This window comes from Girardinichthys multiradiatus, chromosome 19, assembly GCF_021462225.1.
Source record: "Girardinichthys multiradiatus isolate DD_20200921_A chromosome 19, DD_fGirMul_XY1, whole genome shotgun sequence".
In the NCBI taxonomy this organism is placed as follows: Eukaryota; Metazoa; Chordata; class Actinopteri; order Cyprinodontiformes; family Goodeidae; genus Girardinichthys; species Girardinichthys multiradiatus.
The window spans coordinates 18,910,839-18,930,355 of record NC_061811.1 but is presented as its reverse complement, the minus strand read 5'-3'; the positions used below and the strand labels follow the sequence as shown (position 1 = coordinate 18,930,355).

Sequence of the window (19,517 nt, the reverse complement as noted above, 5' to 3'; positions counted from 1 at the left end):
ACTTTGATAGATCCAATCACAGCACGAACAAATGCTGCGTTCAATTACATCTCCAAAGTCGATATTACCTCAATTTTACGTTCCCATATTCAACAGATCATTAAACTTTATAATTTTAGAGATTTGGCTGTTTTATCTTGATGTTACTCAAAACTTTACTTCCAAACGTATGTGTAACAGGCAGATCTTAAAGCAGCATGCGAAGAGTGCCCTCAAGTGGTAAAGGTTAAAACCTACAACTCTCTACAGCCTCCAAGTCAGAGAAAGGTTGTTTAATAACTTTTATTTGATAACTTTCTGATCTAGAAACTGTTACATAAATAGGATATACATTTTAATCATATAAAAAATCTCTCATTGTAAAATGATTATTTCTATGATTCATAACCTCCTTAAACGTTTGTCTTATTTTAAAAAGCATACCTTAGTTTTTTTTCTAGCCTTCCACCCACCTTATGCATCCTATCTCTGTCAAGGAAAGTATTCACAGGTGAGCAGCTTTATCTTTTGTGAATAACCTTGTCTTTGCAAGTCTTTATAATAATACATTGCAAATTCTTCCACTCCTGCACAGTGCTTTGATCAGTTGAGTTTTCTTTCTTAACATTAGGGAGACGACGTTCAATTGCTTGTTTAACCTTTACCATGAAGAAAACCTTAGCAAGCATTCTGAGAGATGTAGTAACTCTTTGGTTTGTGCATTCCGAGAGTCCCCTTGTCTCTGAGGTCCCCCTTGTGAGATATTTATGAGGACCACTGAAGGAGTCAGGTCCTGTAAACTGTTTGGATGTGAGATGTTTTCTTGCATCTAATCCTCTTGGAGCAAGATTTTTAGGACTCTTGTCACTGGGAACATATCTCCACTGCTGAGGAGATTTGGTGAGATATATTTTTTCTGTTTTTCTGGACATATTTGCAAAAACAATTGACTCATTATTAATGTATCCTCAAGGTACCTTCAGTCCAGAATTATTCATGGAGCTCAGGAAGACCAAACTCCTGTTTCAAAGTGTCACTTGTTGTAACTGATGCATCAGCTGTTATATAGTGGTGGTTATGAATAAGGACCGTGGAACAAGTAGGGCGCAGTCCTAACCTATTTTTGAGGATTTTATGTAAATAAATAAAATGTGCTACAGGCTACTTTGGTTGCATACCTGGTAGTTTTAGGTTTTATTCCATAATGATTGCTTGATTTGAGTGGTTAGACTGAAATCTTGTTTCTTGGTTCTTCATGTATATGTCCATGTGTATTTCATTGACTGGGCTTCCCTTGTGGTCCTGGTGCATTCTCAGCACACATCAAAACTTAATATTTCAGATGCTACCCTAAAGTAATTAAAAGCCTTTTTAAAAAGGCCTCAAAACCTTCCTTTTTAGCCAATATTTTTAATGGCCTCCTTTAAATTCTTTGTCATATTTTTATTTCTATTGCATTTAATGGGCTCACGACTTTTACTTGTGTATTTTCAGTTCAATTTAGTTACTCCCACTGTGTCTGTAATTTAGCATTTTTATTGTGGAAATTTTTTATGATGCCTCCCTCCTTTGCTTTAGAATTAGGAGTTTTTGGTTTATGAACTATACATGAGAAATGAGTAATTTTTTTGCAATCTTTTAGTTTTTAACTAATATAATGTAAAAATGTGTCATGTAATTAGAATGTCTAAATCCTAAAAATTGGACCTAAATGAAACAATCTTTTTCATCACACTAGGTTTTACAATTGTAAAAGTAAAACATAACCATCCATTTGCTCTTTAAGAAGTGAAATAGTAAATGCATTCTACCTCCTGTAACAATCAGACTGTTAAAACAACTTTGCTCCACATTTTGTTCTTTGGTTTAACTTTTGTGTATATACACAACATTTAAAAAACGTGTTTTCAGAATATTCTTTGTAGCTCTTTTTAATTGTGAAAATATAATTATACTAATGATGAAGATTTTATACGATCAAGAATCAGTTTTCTGGGCAGAATAAATGCCTATCACAAGTCATATAACTGACATTTAATCTGGCTACTTAACAAGGAAATAAAGACCGTTTGCTGCAATATCTAGATTTCATCTTAAAGTAAACCATTTTTGAGGGAACGATTTTACATGCAGTCATCTTAAAGTTCAAGATTTAAATAGTTACTAGTACCCTGGTACTCTTCCGTCAGTTAGGAAGCAAAGCTGCTAACACAAAAAAACAAAAAGCTTTTCCTCCCTGATAACTCATCACATACAACACAAATTATTACCATAATAATACAATATTATCATGTTATGAATACTGACGAGACGCTAATTTGATAAAATAAAACAAGAACACACTCTAACCTGTACAAATTAAAAGTTATATTTACAATTTTGTGAACTCCTGTTACACTGTGCTCCTCCAACAAACTGCAGTGGTGCCTTGCATAGTGTTTATAGGCTAAATAAGTCCACAAAAATGTTGATGTCTGTGGTAATAACGTAGTTTGAGTGACAGAATATCCCCAAGATGCTGCTAAAGCATCAAAAACCTGTTGACTTCGTGTTTATAGCTCATCTAACAGCTCAATCTGAAACCTGACTAAAAGTTTATTTGAATGTAAAGATGCCAGGTGTGGTCTTTTTAGGCTTGTACTTGCATCTGAATAGGCCAGGATGCATATTAATGCCATATCTGAAAAGTGCGTGATAAGTCAGTGCTTCAAATAAATAAGAAGAAAAGGAACAGAGCAGCTCAGCAACTTGGATGGAGAGAGAGTTACTATGAAGGTGTGGAGACAACGGGTCAAACAGCAACACGATGCTGTAGCGGGAGAGACCTTCGATGCTGGCTACAAAGAGGAGTTTATTAATTTCAAAGAAAATAAACTGCAGCATCTAATGGTAGGGACTGTTTCCACCTCCAACGTTCTGCTGCACAGATCAGGTTTGTATGTTTACCTGTCTGTCACATTTTAGAAACAGTTATCCATTAGTCTGTTTTCAGCTGACTAATGGAAACTGCACTTTTGTGTTTACGTGTGCTGTCTTTGACTAATATTTAAATTTGTTTGATTTAAAGTGTTTTTCATACCACTGTATGTTAACAAATCTTATAAAGAGTTGTATGTTAATGCAAACAATTTCATCTGAAAGAATCTAAAAAAATAACTTCATATTTCAATAGCAAAAATAACAATGACAGCATGACATGCATGAAGGTTAAGAATTGAGACTACTACTGCATTTTAAAAGCAAAATCTTGAGGTAATTTGTTTCCTCCACTTACATTGAAACTTGAACCTCAAAAATTGAGTCAGCTTTCAAAAAATAAAGGCCACTAGAAAAAAATGTAAAATATATTTTTGTGATTTTTCCAGATGTTCAGCAGATGATGCTGGTTAAAGAAGACACTCCTAAAGGACACAGTCCTTGTGCTGACCTGCACAATCCAGAGGCCCTCCACATGATGGAAAAACAGAAGGATTGCTTTAACAGCAAACTTTGACAGTAATGTCTGTGAAGACATTGAGTTGTAATTATTGTGGGAATTTATCTATTAGACAGCTTTAAATATACATTTGAGAATCTACACTGAAGAGTAAGCTTTTCTTTGCAATCTCTGTGGAAAAGCATTTAGTCAGAAAGCTCAGTTAAACAGGCACATGAGAATCCACACAGGAGAGAAACCTTTCTGTTGTAAGGAGTGTGGGATAAGATTTCGCCAAAGATATTATTTACACAAACATGAAAATCCACACAGGGGAGAGACCATATCAGAATCAGAATCAGCTTTATTGCCAAGTTCGTACATACAAACAAGGAATTTGACTTTGGTACACTTTGCTCTTTTGTTTTGTTTTTGTATTACAGAATATACATATTTACAATGTACAATATACACATATATAATAAAAAGGTGCATTTGCAACATCTGCATGCTGTTGTTTTGTACTTTATTGAATGTTCAACAGAGAAACAGCCTGGGGGAAAAAACTGTCTCTGTGGCGGCTGATTTTAATAAACAGTGCTCTGTAGCGGCGGCCTGAAGGTAAAACTCTAAACAGTTTATGTGCAGGGTGTGTGGGGTCTGCAGAGATTTTAGCAGCTCTTTTCTTGACCCTTGACCTGTATAAGTCCTGGATGGAGGGAAGGTCAGCCCTGATTATTCTCTCTGCAGTCCTGATTATTCGTTGCAGTCTGGACCTGTCCTGTTTTGTGGATGAGCCAAACCACACTGAGATGGATGAAGACAGGACAGACTGAATGATGGCAGTGTAGAAGATGACCAACAGCTCCTGTGGAAGGTTGAACTTCTTGAGTTGCCTCAGGAAGTACAGTATCTGCTGGGCCTTCTTTCAAACAGTGTCTATGTGTGAAGACCATCTCAGGTCCTCAGAGATGGTGGTTCCTAAGAACCTGAAGTGGTCCACAGCCGATACAGTGTTGTTGAGGATGGTGAGGGGGGTGTATGGGGGTGGTGTTCTCCGAAAGTCCACCACCATTTCCACAGTCTTGAGTGGGTTCAGTTCAAGGTAGTTCTGACCACACCAGTGTACCAGCCGATCCACCTGCTGTCTGTATGCAGACTCATCACCGTCCTGGATCAGTCCAATGACAGTGGTGTCGTCTGCAAACTTAAGGAGTTTCATGGACAAGTCCGATGAGGTGCAGTCATTTGTGTACAGAGAGACGAGGAGTGGGGACAGAACACACCCCTGGGGGGCACCAGTACTTATTGATCTGGATCGGGAGAAGATGCTCCCCAGTCTCACCTGCTGCTGTTGGTCTGTCCGGAAGCTGTTGATCCACTGACAGGTGGAGGCTGGGACGTTGAGCTGTGTGAGCTTCTGGTGGAGGATGTCTGGTATGATGGTGCTGAAGGCCGAGCTGAAGTCTACAAACAGGATCCTGGCGTACGTCCCTGGGTGGTCGAGGTGTTGCAGGATGAAGTGTAGACCTAAGTTAACAGCATGATCTGCCAACCTGTTTGCTCTGTAAGCAAATTGCAGGGGGTCCAGCAGGGGGCCTGTGATGTCTTTCAGGTGCTTCAACACCAGCTGCTCAAAGGATTTCATGACCACAGACGTCAGGGCTACAGGCCTGTAGTCATTTAATCCTAGGATGGTGGGTTTCTTGGGAACCGGGATGATGGTGGATCGTTTGAGGCAGGAGGGACCTCACATTTCTCCAGTGATTTGTTGAAGATCCTTGTGAAGATCGGAGCGAGTTGATGTGCGCAGGCTTTCAGGCATGATGGGGAGACGTTATCAGGTCCTCCAGCTCTCTTTGTTTTCATGCGCTGAAAGAGCCTGTTTACATCTTCCTCAGAGATCTTTAGTGCAGGCAGAGGATCTGATGGTGGGGGGTTGGTTGTTTTACGGGTCAAATTTGTTCCTGAATGGGATGTGGAGGGGATGATTTGAGGTGTGAATGGCTTCTTGTCATGTCTGCAGTAGAAGCCATTCAGACGGTTGGCCAGGAGACCACTCTGTTCAGGATGGGTGGAGGGGCTCTTGTAGGCAGTCAGGTTTCTCAGACCAGTCCATACAGCTGAAGTGTCACCAGTAGAAAGGCTGTTCTTAAGCTTCTCACTGTAGCTTCTCTTAGCTGCTTTGATCTCTTTTGTTAGTTTGTTCCTGGCCTGTCTGTACCGCGCCCAATCTCCACTGCTGTGAGCTTCTTTCTTTTCCCTGCGCAAATTCCTGAGGTGTGGAGTAAACCATGGCTTATTGTTCCCAAAGGTGCAGAAGGTCTTGGTCTGCACACACATGTCCTCACAAAAACTGATGTATGATGTCACCACATCAGTTAGTTGGTTTAAGTCAGTGGCTGAGGTTTCAAAAACAGTCCAGTCTGTGCATTCAAAGCAGGCCTGTAGCATCTGCTTTGATTCCTCAGTCCACTTCTTAACAGTGTGAACCTTGGGTTTGGAAGCTCTTAGTCTCTCTCTGTAGGTTGGGATGAGGTGGATTAGATAATGACCCAAAAAAACCAGAGCAGCCCTGGTAGCATGATATGAGTCCTTTAAAGCTATGTAACAATGGTCCAGTGTGCTTTTGTCTCTGGTGGGACACTTAATATGCTGTCTGTATTTGGGGAGTTCATGGGAGAAGTTTGCTCTGTTAAAATCTCCCAGTATTATGATGAAAGAGTCCGTGTATTTTGTCTCCACGTCTGTAATCAGCTCAGCAAGATGTTTTTCCGCGGCAGAAGTCCAGCCATGCGGTGGAAAATATGAGCCAATTATTATAAACGAGGAAAACTCTCTCGGTGAATAAAACGGTTTACAGATTATGGAAAATGACTCCAGATCCGGGCTACATGTTTTCCCCAGCACTTTTACGTCTCTGCACCAACCTTCATTTATATAAAAGCAGTGGTTTTGATTGTTTAGGGGGGATAGAACATGTTTACAGTCAAGCAATGACTTCACTCCAAGTTGATTCTTAGGTTGTGGAAAACCAGAATGGTTCTTTTAAAGAACCTGTGAAGAACTGTCTCTTTTGCTAGATTTAGTTAAACCATATAGTCAGTTTAGCAGAAACCTCTAACACGCACCTTAATCAATTTGATTGCATCTAGACAGCACTAAATACTTCTTTGAACGAAGACTCAAAGTTGGAGGTGTGGAGGGAAATTTATAAGACCAAACATGACTATTAAACAGTATATCTCTAAACAGCATTGCCAAAATAAAAACTCCTGTCAACGATTGCAAATTGATAAGCTATCTAGGATACTCTAAAAACAGGATTTGTTTAGTTATAAATGCCACATGCATTTGAATGACAGCAGTTGGAGGTTCATCAGAATGAGGAACAACAAAACAACAGGGCCTCAGGTGGCTGAGAGGTGTTCATATTTTCTGAATTTACTTTTTTCAGTACAAGCCATTAGAAAGAGGTGCTACTCAGGGCTGCACATTGATGCTATTATTTATTTTATTCAATGATTTATTTTTATTTTTTTAGTTGTCTTAGCAGCGCCCCTTTAGCATTTGATACCTTAGACAACAGTCTATGGGGCCTATGCCAAGAACCGTCCCTGTCTAAACAGATTAGAGAGAAGATACTACAAGTTCAAACTTGTACCCTCAAATCTTGCTTTTGAGTGTCCTTAATGGTCTGTGTTGTCAGATGAATGTACCATGGTTTGAGTAAAACCATTAAAAACCCCAGAAAACAATATGACATTTATACCAATTAGTGTATGTAAACCTTTGACCTCTGCATTTTTAAAATTAATCTGAGTAAGCTGTTTTAAGTACAGCCATGTGGCTTACAGCTTAGAAACAAGGTATACTGTCTTAGTTATAAATTAACAACCACATTCAGGACAAAATAGACTGCTTTGAAGACCTTTGAAATAAATACATTTATACAAAAATGTAAAAAGAAAGAAAAAGGTGCATGCAACAATAGCTTGATGCCATGAATTGTTTATTAATCATGTAATGTTGCTGTTGTGCCTGTCTTAGATGATGGCACTGGAAAGGATCCCTCAATTTACTGGGTTTAGGATGAATTTTCTGACTCCATCTCCTCCTCTTCTTCCTCCTCCTCTACAGAAGGCAGTGGCAGAGTGTCACGAGAGACCATGTAATCCGCCATGTTGGGGAGCCCAGATATCACACAGCAGCTCAGGGCACTACGGAAGACCTCCATGTCGCAGACCTCAGACCACCTATCTGTTGTGGTGTCGTAACACTCAACGTTATAGCAAGTGGTATAGCCATTGAAGCCCCCAGCAACGAAGAGCCGATCTTCAACCACTTCGATACCAAAGTTGCTGCGGGTGGTTATCATGGAGGCCACATTTGTCCAGACATTAGTCTCAGGATTGTAGGCCTCAGTGGTGCGCAGACGCCTGCTGCCATCAAAGCCACCGACCTGTTGGAGAGAAGGAAAAAATGCTGGTTCAGGTGTTTCAAACAAGTCATAACGAGTAAACCTTTAAGAGCTAAAATCCAACAAAATCTTTTTTAAAAAGCAGCAGATAAGCAGAAGGTGGTTAGAAAAAAAACAAGAAATATTAAGGCGAAAACTTAGCAAGCTTTGGTTTTAAGGCACCTTATAAGCAACTCAACCCCACAAATGACTTTGCCATGATCTTTGGTTTAGATCTGGATTTAGTTGTCAAGTTAAGATTATATCCTTAAAAGTCCAAGTCAGCCCATAAATCTATCTTTTATGCCCTTTTCTGTCAGATACTCACACTATCAAAACTACTTGGTGGCCAAGGCAAAAAAAAAGCTTTCAGTGTTTTAACATAGCAGTATTGCTAAGCTACACAAGCAAAATGTCCTAAGAGAGTCATTTAAAATTTCTTAAAAGATCCTGAGGGTTTGTGGACAAACAAGGGAATTGGGAGATCCCACAAATGTCCCTGCGTAGAGCCAGAGGATCTAATGGGTTGTCCATGAAAACACAGACCAGCCCTCAACCCAAATTAAGTTCCTTACTTTAATGCTGACTGAAGCCTATTATTCAGAAGACAACATGAGAAGAGAAGGGCTAAAAACAAACATCCTGAAAAGCCACATCTCCTCCAGGACTACATTTAACAAGAAAAGACCAAATAAAGAACATTGAAAGGTGGAAGAAAGTTTGACAAGAAAAACATTTATCTGTAAAAACCTGATGGTTTCCAAGATTAGAGGCATGACGACAGTGATCCCACAGGAGGTGGCTTAGTGGAAAAGGCTCCATCGGGAACTGGGACCTTTGTCCTTCAACGGATCTTCAGGTTGTGAGTGGTCATCAAAACCACCACTGGCTTTGAGGTGCAGCACTTATCCCTCCTAACTAATGGTCCTTATCTGTTCAGTGATGACTGGGTATTTCAACAATGCAGGTCACATTGCGACCAAAGCGACCTTCACCACAAGGAGCAAAGCTTTTTCCCCTTGTCTTAAAATGTTGATCAGTAGTGTAGATTATTTTTTGAAAGCTTTTTACACACCTTTACCAGGGATGCCAATAAATGTGGAAGGTGTTGTATACTGCAAAGGACACAACAAAAGGCAACAAAACTGACACCCAAAGAAGAGTCCTGGCAATGCACCTCAGAGGCAAAAACCTACTTTAATTATTTCTATTGATTTCTGATTTCAGTCACAGCTACAAGGAATTGTTTAACATAATGTTTATAATTACTTTAATTTATCCAATATATTAACATGCTTTTACTATTTAAATATACCATTTCATTGCCTTAGATTTAAAGATTCTGAAATTAAAGTTCAAACTGTGCACCTTAACCCTTTGCACACAGCATGACATGATGATAAAGCAACACAGAAATCAATTCCTCCACTGTTGACTTCAGATACACCCTATCATAACTGTAGTGTTGCATAAATTTTGAATTGTGAACGTATTGGCAAATAATTTTATTCAAACATTAACTCCAGATGATAACTCCTCATGCATGTGGCATGAGGAGTTTTCCACTGTTACCATGGTAACATTACAGTTTGCAACTTTAATAGAAAGCTGCAAACTTTCTATTAAATAGAAGAACACCTATTAAAAAACTAAGCTGTGTAAATAGTTTTTGTGCATCTGAAAATCATATCACTAATCAATGAAAGTAGTAGTTAAATGTGACCAGGAAAAATGTCTAGCTCATTGCTTTGCACACCTGTCTCTGAGTCTGTTCAGATTTAATACAGCCACTGATGTAAGCTCTCGCAAATTATTAGTGAGGTTTCAACATCTAAACTGTGTTTCAGCCCAGTTTCCTGTACTTACTGCAAACACATGACCTGCATAAACAATGACTCCTATTCCACTGCGGTGGCTGTTCATTGGGGCGATCATTGTCCACTGATTGGTCTCTCGGGTGTAACATTCTGCTGTCTGCAGGCACTCCGTTCCATTGAATCCCCCACAGATGTAAATCTAAAGAAAAATAGTAGGAGGATTTTGTAACTGTTGCTAACAGGACTTGAGTTGACTGCAGCCATTCTGTTGCATTTTAAACCTCTACAAGAGCATACCACATATTTTCTCCCTTTAGCTCCTTGAGGACATAACCGTAATGCATGTTTTGACTAGTATTATTACATAAACAGTTTTGCATTGTTTTTGCCATTTTTTTCTTGTTTCTTTGCTGCTAGTTAATTGGATCTTCGCTATCAAACTACAAAAATGGCCAAACAGGGTGGAGTAGAAGGCTCTTTGACCTGGAGGTGGGCGGGTGTGATGTGCCTCAGTAGCATTTAAAGAGACCGCACCAAAATAAGTTGCTGTCAAACACTCCTCAGAACAGAGGAAAAAGAGGGGCCTATGAGGCTACAATAATGAGGAATTCAGACCAAAGTGTTGCAGTTCCACTTTATTTAGACCAAAACTGAATGATATAAGTGTCAAAAGGAAGGATTGAAAAGCACAATATGTAAAACAGCACGAAACCTAGTTTTATCTCTTTTTTTAGCACCCACCTTATTGTTGAGGGTGGTGCAGCTTGCATCACTCCTTTGTTCATGCATTGGAGCAATCAAATTCCACTGGTTTGTCTCTGGCTGATAGTACTCTGCTGTGCTGAGTCGCATGTGTCCATTATAACCTCCCATTGCGTAAATACACCCATTCAACACAGTCACGCTCACGTAGCAGCGCCGGTGGTACATGGGAGCCACCTCATGCCAGGTGTATGTGACGGGGTCAAACCTGCGTACGGTGTTGAAATGCTCCACCCTGTTAAAACCACCAATGCAGTAGATGTAGCCATTGAGGAAGGCGGTGCCATGATAGGCACAAGGACGCTCAAGGTTGTTAGTTATGCTGGTCCAGCGGTCAAAACGGACATCATATGCCTCAATGGCATTGGTTGGATCACCACCACTCCACCCACCTATGGCTAGTAGGATGCTGTTAGGCAGACGAGGGCGACCAAAGGCCTTACAGATGCTGGTCAAATGGGGTCTACATAATAAAAGTTGACTAATGGTTCCCATGGCTTCAGAGAGGAGAAACGTGCACTGTTTTTCCACCAGCGCATTAGGCAGCAGGTTGTCTCTGATATATTCTATACCCAACAGGGCCAGCCGGACCTACACAGAGATGACAAGACAACATTTATCAATAGAATTTTACTGGGTGGCGTAGGTTAAAATACAGTAATGTATCTGACACCTTTTTAAAAATCAACTTAAGCCTGTTCAATACTAGTCTTGTCCTGTAGGTTTATGCTATTATCACTGCTCTCCAACATAAACATCTGCGATTTTAAGTGGTCACGCATTTGGTGTATTTGATATTTAGTGCTGTTGCACAACTCTGGCTGCAGTGTGCCTAATCAGATAACTGGACTTCACCTGTTGATAATGTATGGACACCTAAGCAGAACAGGGTTGAAATGGATCATTCTGCATCATTCCTCGGTGCATTGCCCACCAAACCAATGCTACCATAGTGAGATGTTTAATAGAAAATTACATTCTTTCTGGATGCACATCTTAAGCTGCTGTTGTGTGTTGCCCTTAAGTTTGATACCACGTTGTATTTATGTCTGTATCTTTTATTTTAGAGTAAGAAAGGATGTACGCAGTGCTGATTTGTAAACGTAGACTTTTAAGACCCCTCTAGAAACATATTTTTTTCAAACAACAACCAGCAACATATCTAGCAAGTTTTTTTTGGTGTTTTTGACTTGAAAGCACATATTCTCCTTACTTGCATGAGCCCCACCTCCAACTACAACCAGCCATTATATCTTGCAAGAGTTCCTCCCAGCTGCACCCCAAACTGGTGGTGTATACATCTTTCCTTACTGAGTACATATAAATTGCGCATGTGTGAAACTGGTTCTGGCCGAGGCTGTCAAAGCAGTTTTTTTTCTCTCGTTTTGGTTCATTTGTATTGTTAATTTAGATTGTATAAAAAATGTTAATGTCTTACTGTCACATGAATGTTTAAAGCAAAACTCAAAAATAACAATTTTAATAATAACAGTCTGGTATCATTTCTTGATGGGATTTCTGTTATAGGTCTCAAACCTCTATGAAGATGCATGTTTGGAAATGTGACATTTTCAATATAGAAATTATATATGATAAAAGCTTAGATTTTGCTGGTTTTTAAATCATTTTAGGATTATTCTCTTAAGATAATGCTGAAATATCATAAATCTATATTTGGCTGTTTTTGGGGTGTTTGCCATTTTACCCCACTTTCATTATTTATTTATTTTTTTTACTGCAACCTGATGAAAGTCTTATTACTCTAAGAAAATTTAGCAACATCACTGTAGTAAAAAAATCAATTGAAAGTAGGTGTGAAAGTAACTATTTAGTAAATAATAATAATAATAATAAATTAGCTACTATTTAATAAATCAGAACAAAACTTGGTAAATTTAACGATGATGGTGACATCATTTTTAGTGGTTAAACTGGTTTTAATGTAATGAGTTTCTTGACACCACCTTCTGACTAAAGTAGTTCATCCCACTGAACAGAATTTCATTACCAGTCTCCACATTGGTCCAGCCCCCTACACCTGCCCCCACCCCCCTGGATCTGCCCCCCTGCCCCCATCCTAAATTTGTCCCAAACCACATTTTTGTCTAAGTTATGTTGTTTTTCTTCTTTGCCTTTTTGATGTAATCTAAATAAGCTCTGTCTAAGACTTAATGAGGCCGTTATCTGCTTTTAAAGAAAATCTCTAAGATACTGATGCAAATGGCAAAATAGCCTTAAACTCAGCAAACTTCCTAATTTCTTTTAGAACTATGTCTTTACAGCATAGTGAGAATAACATTACCAAAGAAAAAACTGAACATGTGAATATTTAAACTAAATGTGTCACTTAAAACTGTGCACATATATTTAATATTATATTGTAGATATGTTTATACTGTTTAATTTGTATTGTATTGCACCGACTACGCCAAAACAAATTCCTTGTATGTCCAAAAACGTACTTGGCAATAAAGCTTTTCTGATTCTGATTCTACTGCACCTTGGACAAGAGAGCTGGGAAGTGTGCCTCTCGCTCTTGAAGAGCATGACAAGTCCACCTCCAAATGGCCTCATACACTTTGGATTCCTGTCTCACAGTCAAGTTGTCTTTTTCGATGATATCAGCGAGCTCGTCTGCAGAGAGCTGCAGGAACTCATCACACAAAGCGATTGTCTCAAAGTGCTGCAAGATGTAGAAGTAGGCTTTGTGGTGCAGTTCAGTATGCATGCAGGCTACTGCATACCTCCAGATGCCAATGCAGTTGTCTGGCCTCATTAGACCCTCGAGGAACATGTAGCAGACATGCACAACCTCATGAGCGTTCAACTGATCTGCTGCTTGAAGAAGCTCCTGCACATTAGCCTCAGTTACAGTGAGAGAGTTGGTGTATGCGTAGTCGAGGATGAGCCGCATCATTGCAGGTGATATTCCTGGTATATGAAAAACCTTTTGGTCTGAGCTGGACCACCGTGTGAAGAGGGCGCTGAGAAGAGGGCACAGCATAGAATTGTCGTGAAATATAATGATTTTTTATGTGATATGACATCACATTTTTCCCCCCTTCAAAAAGTTTTATCACATTTAAAAAAGTTATAATTTTGAGCTTACCTACTTCTTACTTACTGTAAATTTATGACACATAAAATAGAACTATGAAGCTGATTGCAAGTGTTGCCATATTTTAACTCTGATATGGTAACAGTCTAGTTAAGTTTAAATTTAAAACCAACCTACTTGTGTTAAAATGGTGTCAGGAAAAGGTCCTGATAAACCTTTTGTTTCAGGTAACCTTAAATTAGGGCAAGTTTAGTTTAACACTTTTAAACAATAATGAGTTTGTGTTTTTTCATGTTCTGTTTAAGAGCTTCAGCCAGTAGATATGAGGTTTATGTGGCTGAAGCATTTAACTTCAAAATGAGTTTCAAACTAGCTATTATCCAAAAAATAACAATATAGTGATTGTTCGTAATTAATATTCTGAAAGACTTTTGAGCTAAACAGGAAATTCAAACCTCTGTTCTAACAGCAAACACATTACCTGCTAAAAATACATTTTTGTTTACAGCATTAACTTTCAGTTTACTCATTGGGAATACTGATCACCATCTTAAATCCTCAATTAAAACCAAACATAGCCATTTTGCCTGCTTAGTAAAACACATAAAGTTATCTATTTTGCTCAACTCACTAGAAATATGGAGTGCAGTTACAGAGGATGACCTTGTGAACTGGAAATTCAACACCCTCAGTAATGATGACTGCGTCGGTTAATTTCCCCTCCAGGCGGAGTTGGTTGTAGAAGCAGCTCGGCTTGTCTGAAGGTTGTATTTCTTCATTCATGGTCAGCTTTGAAAGAAATAATTGTTTTACTCTGATTTAGTTGCTGCCTCCACTCAGGTCAGCTTGGGTAGAGTGGAATTCTGGACATGCTGCTTTGTCATCACAATGACTTTTTAGAATGGGAGCTCCTTACCTCACAATGACTCAGAAACGGTAAATGCCATCAGTGTTTACTTTTAAAACCTATTTAACTTGTGTTTAACTTTCTTACTACAAATGTGTTAATTTCATTACCTTTGATTTAATTTCTGTTTCACAGAGATAAATAATAAAAATGATAAAAGTAACCCCTTCGGATGTGTTTTTTGAGGCATCAGATTGACATTTTGCAACCTACTACTTGTATTTTGTCCCTTATAAACAAACCAGTTTGTACACATGTACTTAACCACCGCCACCATAAAACACTGAAAACTAACCAGCTGTTTGGAGCCCACAAATCAACAGAGGGCACTCAGGAGCAACTGAATTGTCATTCAAGTTTATATATACATAATTCTAGACAGAATTGATCTAATTATTTTGACAAGTATGTTTGCATATTTATCTACTAAGCCATATGTTACAACATAAACTGTGCTCAGTTTCTTAGGCAAATGTCAAATGAACTGTTGTGCAGTCAAATGTATGTGGAAATTTCTGCTAGTGGTGCAAATCTTAAGTAAATGTTGCATAAGTCTCACATATGCAAAACATATGATTTTTTTTTCATGCATTGGATTTCTGGCTGTTTGAATCTTTGTTGGTTAATTTCCCCTCAGAAAAAAAAGAAATCCTGTAAAGCTGTGCAGTTCTGTCAACCTGTTTCTGTTGAATAAGTGTATAGAGACAGTTTCTTCCCCCAGGCTGTTTCTCTGTTGAACATTCAATAGAGTACAAAACAACAGCATACAGATGTTGGAAATGCACCTTTTTATTATATATGTGTATATATGTATGTTGTATATATGTATATTCTGTAATACAAAAACAAAACCAAAGAGCAAAGTGTACCGGAGTCAAATTCCTTGTTTGTATGTACGAACTTGGCAATAAAACTGATTCTGATTCTGAATAAGCGGATTTTAACTATGCATCAGTGGTATTTGTGCAAATCATAACTTTTGATCGTAACATTTTAAATACAAATCAGTGAAACCAGACAGTAAAAAGACGTTTTCTGAGTAAAGAGTAGAGTTAAAAAAATAGCCTAGCTGTTTTTAAACTAAACTAACTGAACTAAACTGCAGAAACAAGGGCACACTACTTAAAACCAGCTTGACATCTGGATTTATCATTACCTTTCCCCAGAAATGTCTGGATAGATTTTTTTTAAAAGGCCTATTTGGAGAGCAAATTGCATGAGCCACAACCTAAGTTATAGTTGCTTTAAGTGTATTTAAATATGTACAGTTAAGCCCATAATTATTCATACCCCTGGCAAATTTAGGTTTTAGGCATAATCTTTTAATTCTACCAAGATGTTTCATTTTAGAGTGCCTCTTCCTTACTTCAGTCTTATCAAGACTCTTTGGAGGCAGCTAAAGAGTAGAATGATGGCAGGAGACTTTCCAACCACCAAGACATGGACCTCATCACCAAATATTAATCATCAAAATACCAGTGGAAACATGCAAAAAACAAGCAATTATAGAAAGGGATTGGTTGCTTTACTGCCAATAAAGGCTTTAACAGTGGTTATTGAGAAGGGCATAAATAACTGTACATATGCAATTAAAAAAAAAAAGTAAATAAAAACAAAATATTTTTCAAAATTGACACTTTTTTCTTTACATGTTTTTTTTTTTTCTTTCTTAATATATGTTTGTAGTTTTCTGTTGGGTGTAGCACCTTGTTTCAGCCGGGGTTTGTTTTAAAGCGCTTTATAAATAAAGTTGGTATGGTATGTGATTATTTTTTTATTCCTTTGAAGTTTGTAAACAACATTATTCCAGCGCACCAAAGCAGGCAAAGAATACCTTATCTACTTGTCTAGTCTAGTCTAGTTTTGAAGTGGTGTTTTACAGTAAATTAGGTGAGTTGTGTGTCTTTGCTTTAATCTTCAAAGGTAACAAAAACAGAAATATCCAAATATTGTTTATGAAGTCATTCTCTACCCTTGAATTATATTGTACCTCAGTCAGTCATTCAGTCATTTTCTACCACTTATTCCATAGTGGGTCACGGGGGAGCTGGTGCCTATCTCCAGCAGTCTATGGGCAAGAGGCAGGGTACACCCTGGACAGGTCACCAGTCAACACACAAACACACACTCATTCATACACCTAAGGACAATTTTGAGTTACCAATTAACCTAACAGGCATGTCTTTGGACTGTGGGAGGAAGCTGGAGTACCCGGTGAGAACCCACACATGCACGGGGAGAACATGCAAACTCCATGGAGAAAGACCCCCGGCCAGGAACCGAACCCAGGACCTTCTTACTGCAAGGCAACAGTGCTACCAACTGCGCCGCCACATGGTGATTATTTTTTTATTCCTTTGAAGTTTGTAAACAACATTATTCCAGCGCACCAAAGCAGGCAAAGAATACCTTATCTACTTGTCTAGTCTAGTCTAGTTTTGAAGTGGTGTTTTACAGTAAATTAGGTGAGTTGTGTGTCTTTGCTTTAATCTTCAAAGGTAACAAAAACAGAAATATCCAAATATTTCAAAATATTGTTTATGAAGTCATTCTCTACCCTTGAATTATATTGTACCTTTTCACTGAAAATGCCCACCTGTTAAAACTATATAAAAAAAAAAAAATTAGCATACCCACAACTAACATTTTGATGGTATTTCCTTTTTTTAGGAGCAGCAATAGAGAAGGCTCTGAGCTTCCTTCTAGATCTTGGTACTTGCAGGACCCACTGTTAAGTCGACCTGAGAGATGGAGAAGGTAAGGGAAGAAGAAGTTCAGAGAGGTACGGCGGGGCAAAATCCTGGGTTCGGTTCCCGGCCGGGGGTCTTTCTCCATGGAGTTTGCATGTTCTCCCTGTGCATGCGTGGGTTCTCACCGGGTACTCCAGCTTCCTCCCACAGTCCAAAGACATGCCAGTTAGGTTAATTGGTCACTCTAAATTGCCCTTAGGTGTATGAATGAGTTTGTGTATGGTTGTATGTGTGTTGCCCTGTGATGGACTGGCGACCTGTCCAGGTGTACCCTGCCTCTCGCCCATAGACTGCTGGAGATAGGCACCAGCTTCCCCGTGACCCACTATGGAATAAGCGGTAGAAAATGACTGACTGACTTTTAAAATGCACAGGCAAACAGTGGAATAAGAATAAATTTTTTGGGTAATTGCTAAGACTAGCTGTAGCTGCAGCAAATGTGCAAGTTAAAACTAGGTAGAAAAGACTATCTAGCAATGTAGAAAGTATATTTTTCCTGACACAGTTGCCAATTCTTTATTAGTCTTCCAATGTGTAAGAAGTTCAACCGAACTATATCCTTCAGTAGAAAAGGCATAAATTCACCAAGGATGGGGTTCCAACCTTTGCATCCAGCGCGCATCAAATTAGCAATCCATCGCCGTAACCACCCAACCACTTCGTCCACTAACATAATGTTGTACTAAGGTATCAGTCATTAGAAGAAATCCACAGCATTATAAATACACCCAGGAAGAGTCAGGACAGTAATTAATTATTAGCAGAATCTAACTAAGGCGCACATCTCTGAATCAATGGCCTCGACGTTGTCGTCATCTTCCGCATCATCTGGGACCGGGTAGCGGGGGCAGCAGACTCAGTAGAGACACCCAGACATCCCTCTCTCCATAAACCTCCTCCAGCTCTTCCAGAGGGAGCCCAAGGCGTTCCCAGGCCAGCCGAGAGACATAGTCCCTCCAGCGTGTCCTGGGCCGTCCCCTGGGCCTCCTCCCGATGGGACGTGCCTGGAACACCTCCCGAGGAAGGCGTTCAGGAGGCATCCGGTATAGATGCCCGAGACACCTCAACTGGCTCCTCTCAATGTGGAGGAGTAGCAGCTCTACTCCGAGCCCCTCCCGGATGGCCGAGCTCCTCACCCTAACCCCAAAGGAGTGCCCGGCCACCCTATGGAGGAAGCTCATTTTAGACGCTTGTATCTAGGATCTCGTTCTTTCGGTCATGACCCAAAGTTCATGGTCATAGGTGAGGGTAGGAACGTAGACCGACCGGTAAATCGAGAGCTTCGCTTTTTGGCTCATCTCTCTCTTCACCAGAACGCATGGGCACAGTGTCCCCATTACTGCGGCAGCTGCACCGATCCGTCTGTCGATCTCCCGTTCCATTCTCCCCTCACTCATAAACAAGACCCCTAGATACTTGAACTCCTCCACTTGAGGCAGGAACTCCCCTCCAACTTGAAGAGGAAAAACCACCCTTTTCCGGTGGAGAACCATGGCCTCGGACTTGGAGGAGCTGATCTTCATCCAAGCCGCTTCACACTTGGCTGCAAACTGCTCCAGTGCATGCTGTAGGTCTTGGCTAGAGTTGGGCCAGCAGGACCATGGCATCTGCAAAAAGAAGAGATGAAATCCACTGGTCCCCAAACCAGACCGCCTCCGGCCCTTGGCTGCGCCTAGAAATCCTGTCCATAAAAATTATGAACAGGACCGACGACAAAGGGCAGCCCTGCCGGAGTCCAACATGCACCGGGAACAGGTCCGACTTAGTGCCGGCAATGCGAACCAAACTCCTGCTCCGCTTGTACAGGGACTGGATGGCCCCTAATAAAGGGCCCCCAACTCCGTACTCCTGGAGCACTCACCCCCACAAGGCACCACGAGGGACACAGTCGAATGCCTTCTCCAGGTCCACAAAACACATGTGGACCAGTTGGGCAAACTCCCATGAACCCTCGAGTACCCTGTAGAGGGTATAAAGCTGGTCCAGTGTTCCACAGCCGGGAGAAAAACCACACTGCTCCTCGTGAAGCTGATGTTTGACTATCGGCTGGACTCTCCTCTCCAATACCCTGGCGTAGGCCTTACCAGGGAGGCTCAGGAGTGTGATCCCCCTGTAGTTGGAACACACCCTCCAATCACCCTTCTTATGAAGGGGGACCACAACCCCGTTCTGCCAGTCCAGAGGCACTGTCTCCGACCGCCACGCAATGTTGAAGAGGCGCGTCAATCATGACAGCCCCACAACATCAAGAGACTTGATACATGGAGCTTTTTAACCACCTCGGTTACTTCAGCCTGGGTGATGAAAGAGTCCAACCCTGAGTCCCCAGCCTCTGTTTCCACCAGGGAATGCGTGACGGCAGGATTGAGG

The 19,517-nt window shown here is 40.2% G+C and overlaps 1 protein-coding gene across 1 annotated transcript; it reads right to left on the bottom strand.

Annotated features, from left to right (window-relative positions):
- Window positions 1-7,389: 7,389 nt before the first annotated feature.
- LOC124855118 (kelch-like protein 10) lies at window positions 7,390-14,402 on the bottom strand. Its single transcript, XM_047344673.1, has 5 exons — window positions 14,122-14,402; window positions 12,933-13,416; window positions 10,412-11,023; window positions 9,720-9,869; window positions 7,390-7,856 (listed from the first exon to the last, which is right to left on the bottom strand). The coding sequence occupies exons 1-5, from the start codon at window positions 14,271-14,273 to the stop codon at window positions 7,482-7,484; spliced, it is 1,773 nt and encodes a 590-aa protein (XP_047200629.1). The 5' UTR covers window positions 14,274-14,402; the 3' UTR covers window positions 7,390-7,481.
- Between the last annotated feature and the right edge of the window lie 5,115 nt (window positions 14,403-19,517).

Bases quoted from the DNA above. Each gene is read 5' to 3' on its own strand.
- LOC124855118 (XM_047344673.1), bottom strand. From the start codon at position 14,273: ATGAATGAAGAAATACAACCTTCAGACAAGCCGAGCTGCTTCTACAAC. The intron at 11,024-12,932 runs GTGCAGTAGAAT...ATCTCTGTGTAG, and splicing joins TCCCAGCTCTCTTGTCCAAG to GTCCGGCTGGCCCTGTTGGG. The intron at 9,870-10,411 runs GTGGGTGCTAAA...ATTTTTCTTTAG, and splicing joins GCACCACCCTCAACAATAAG to ATTTACATCTGTGGGGGATT.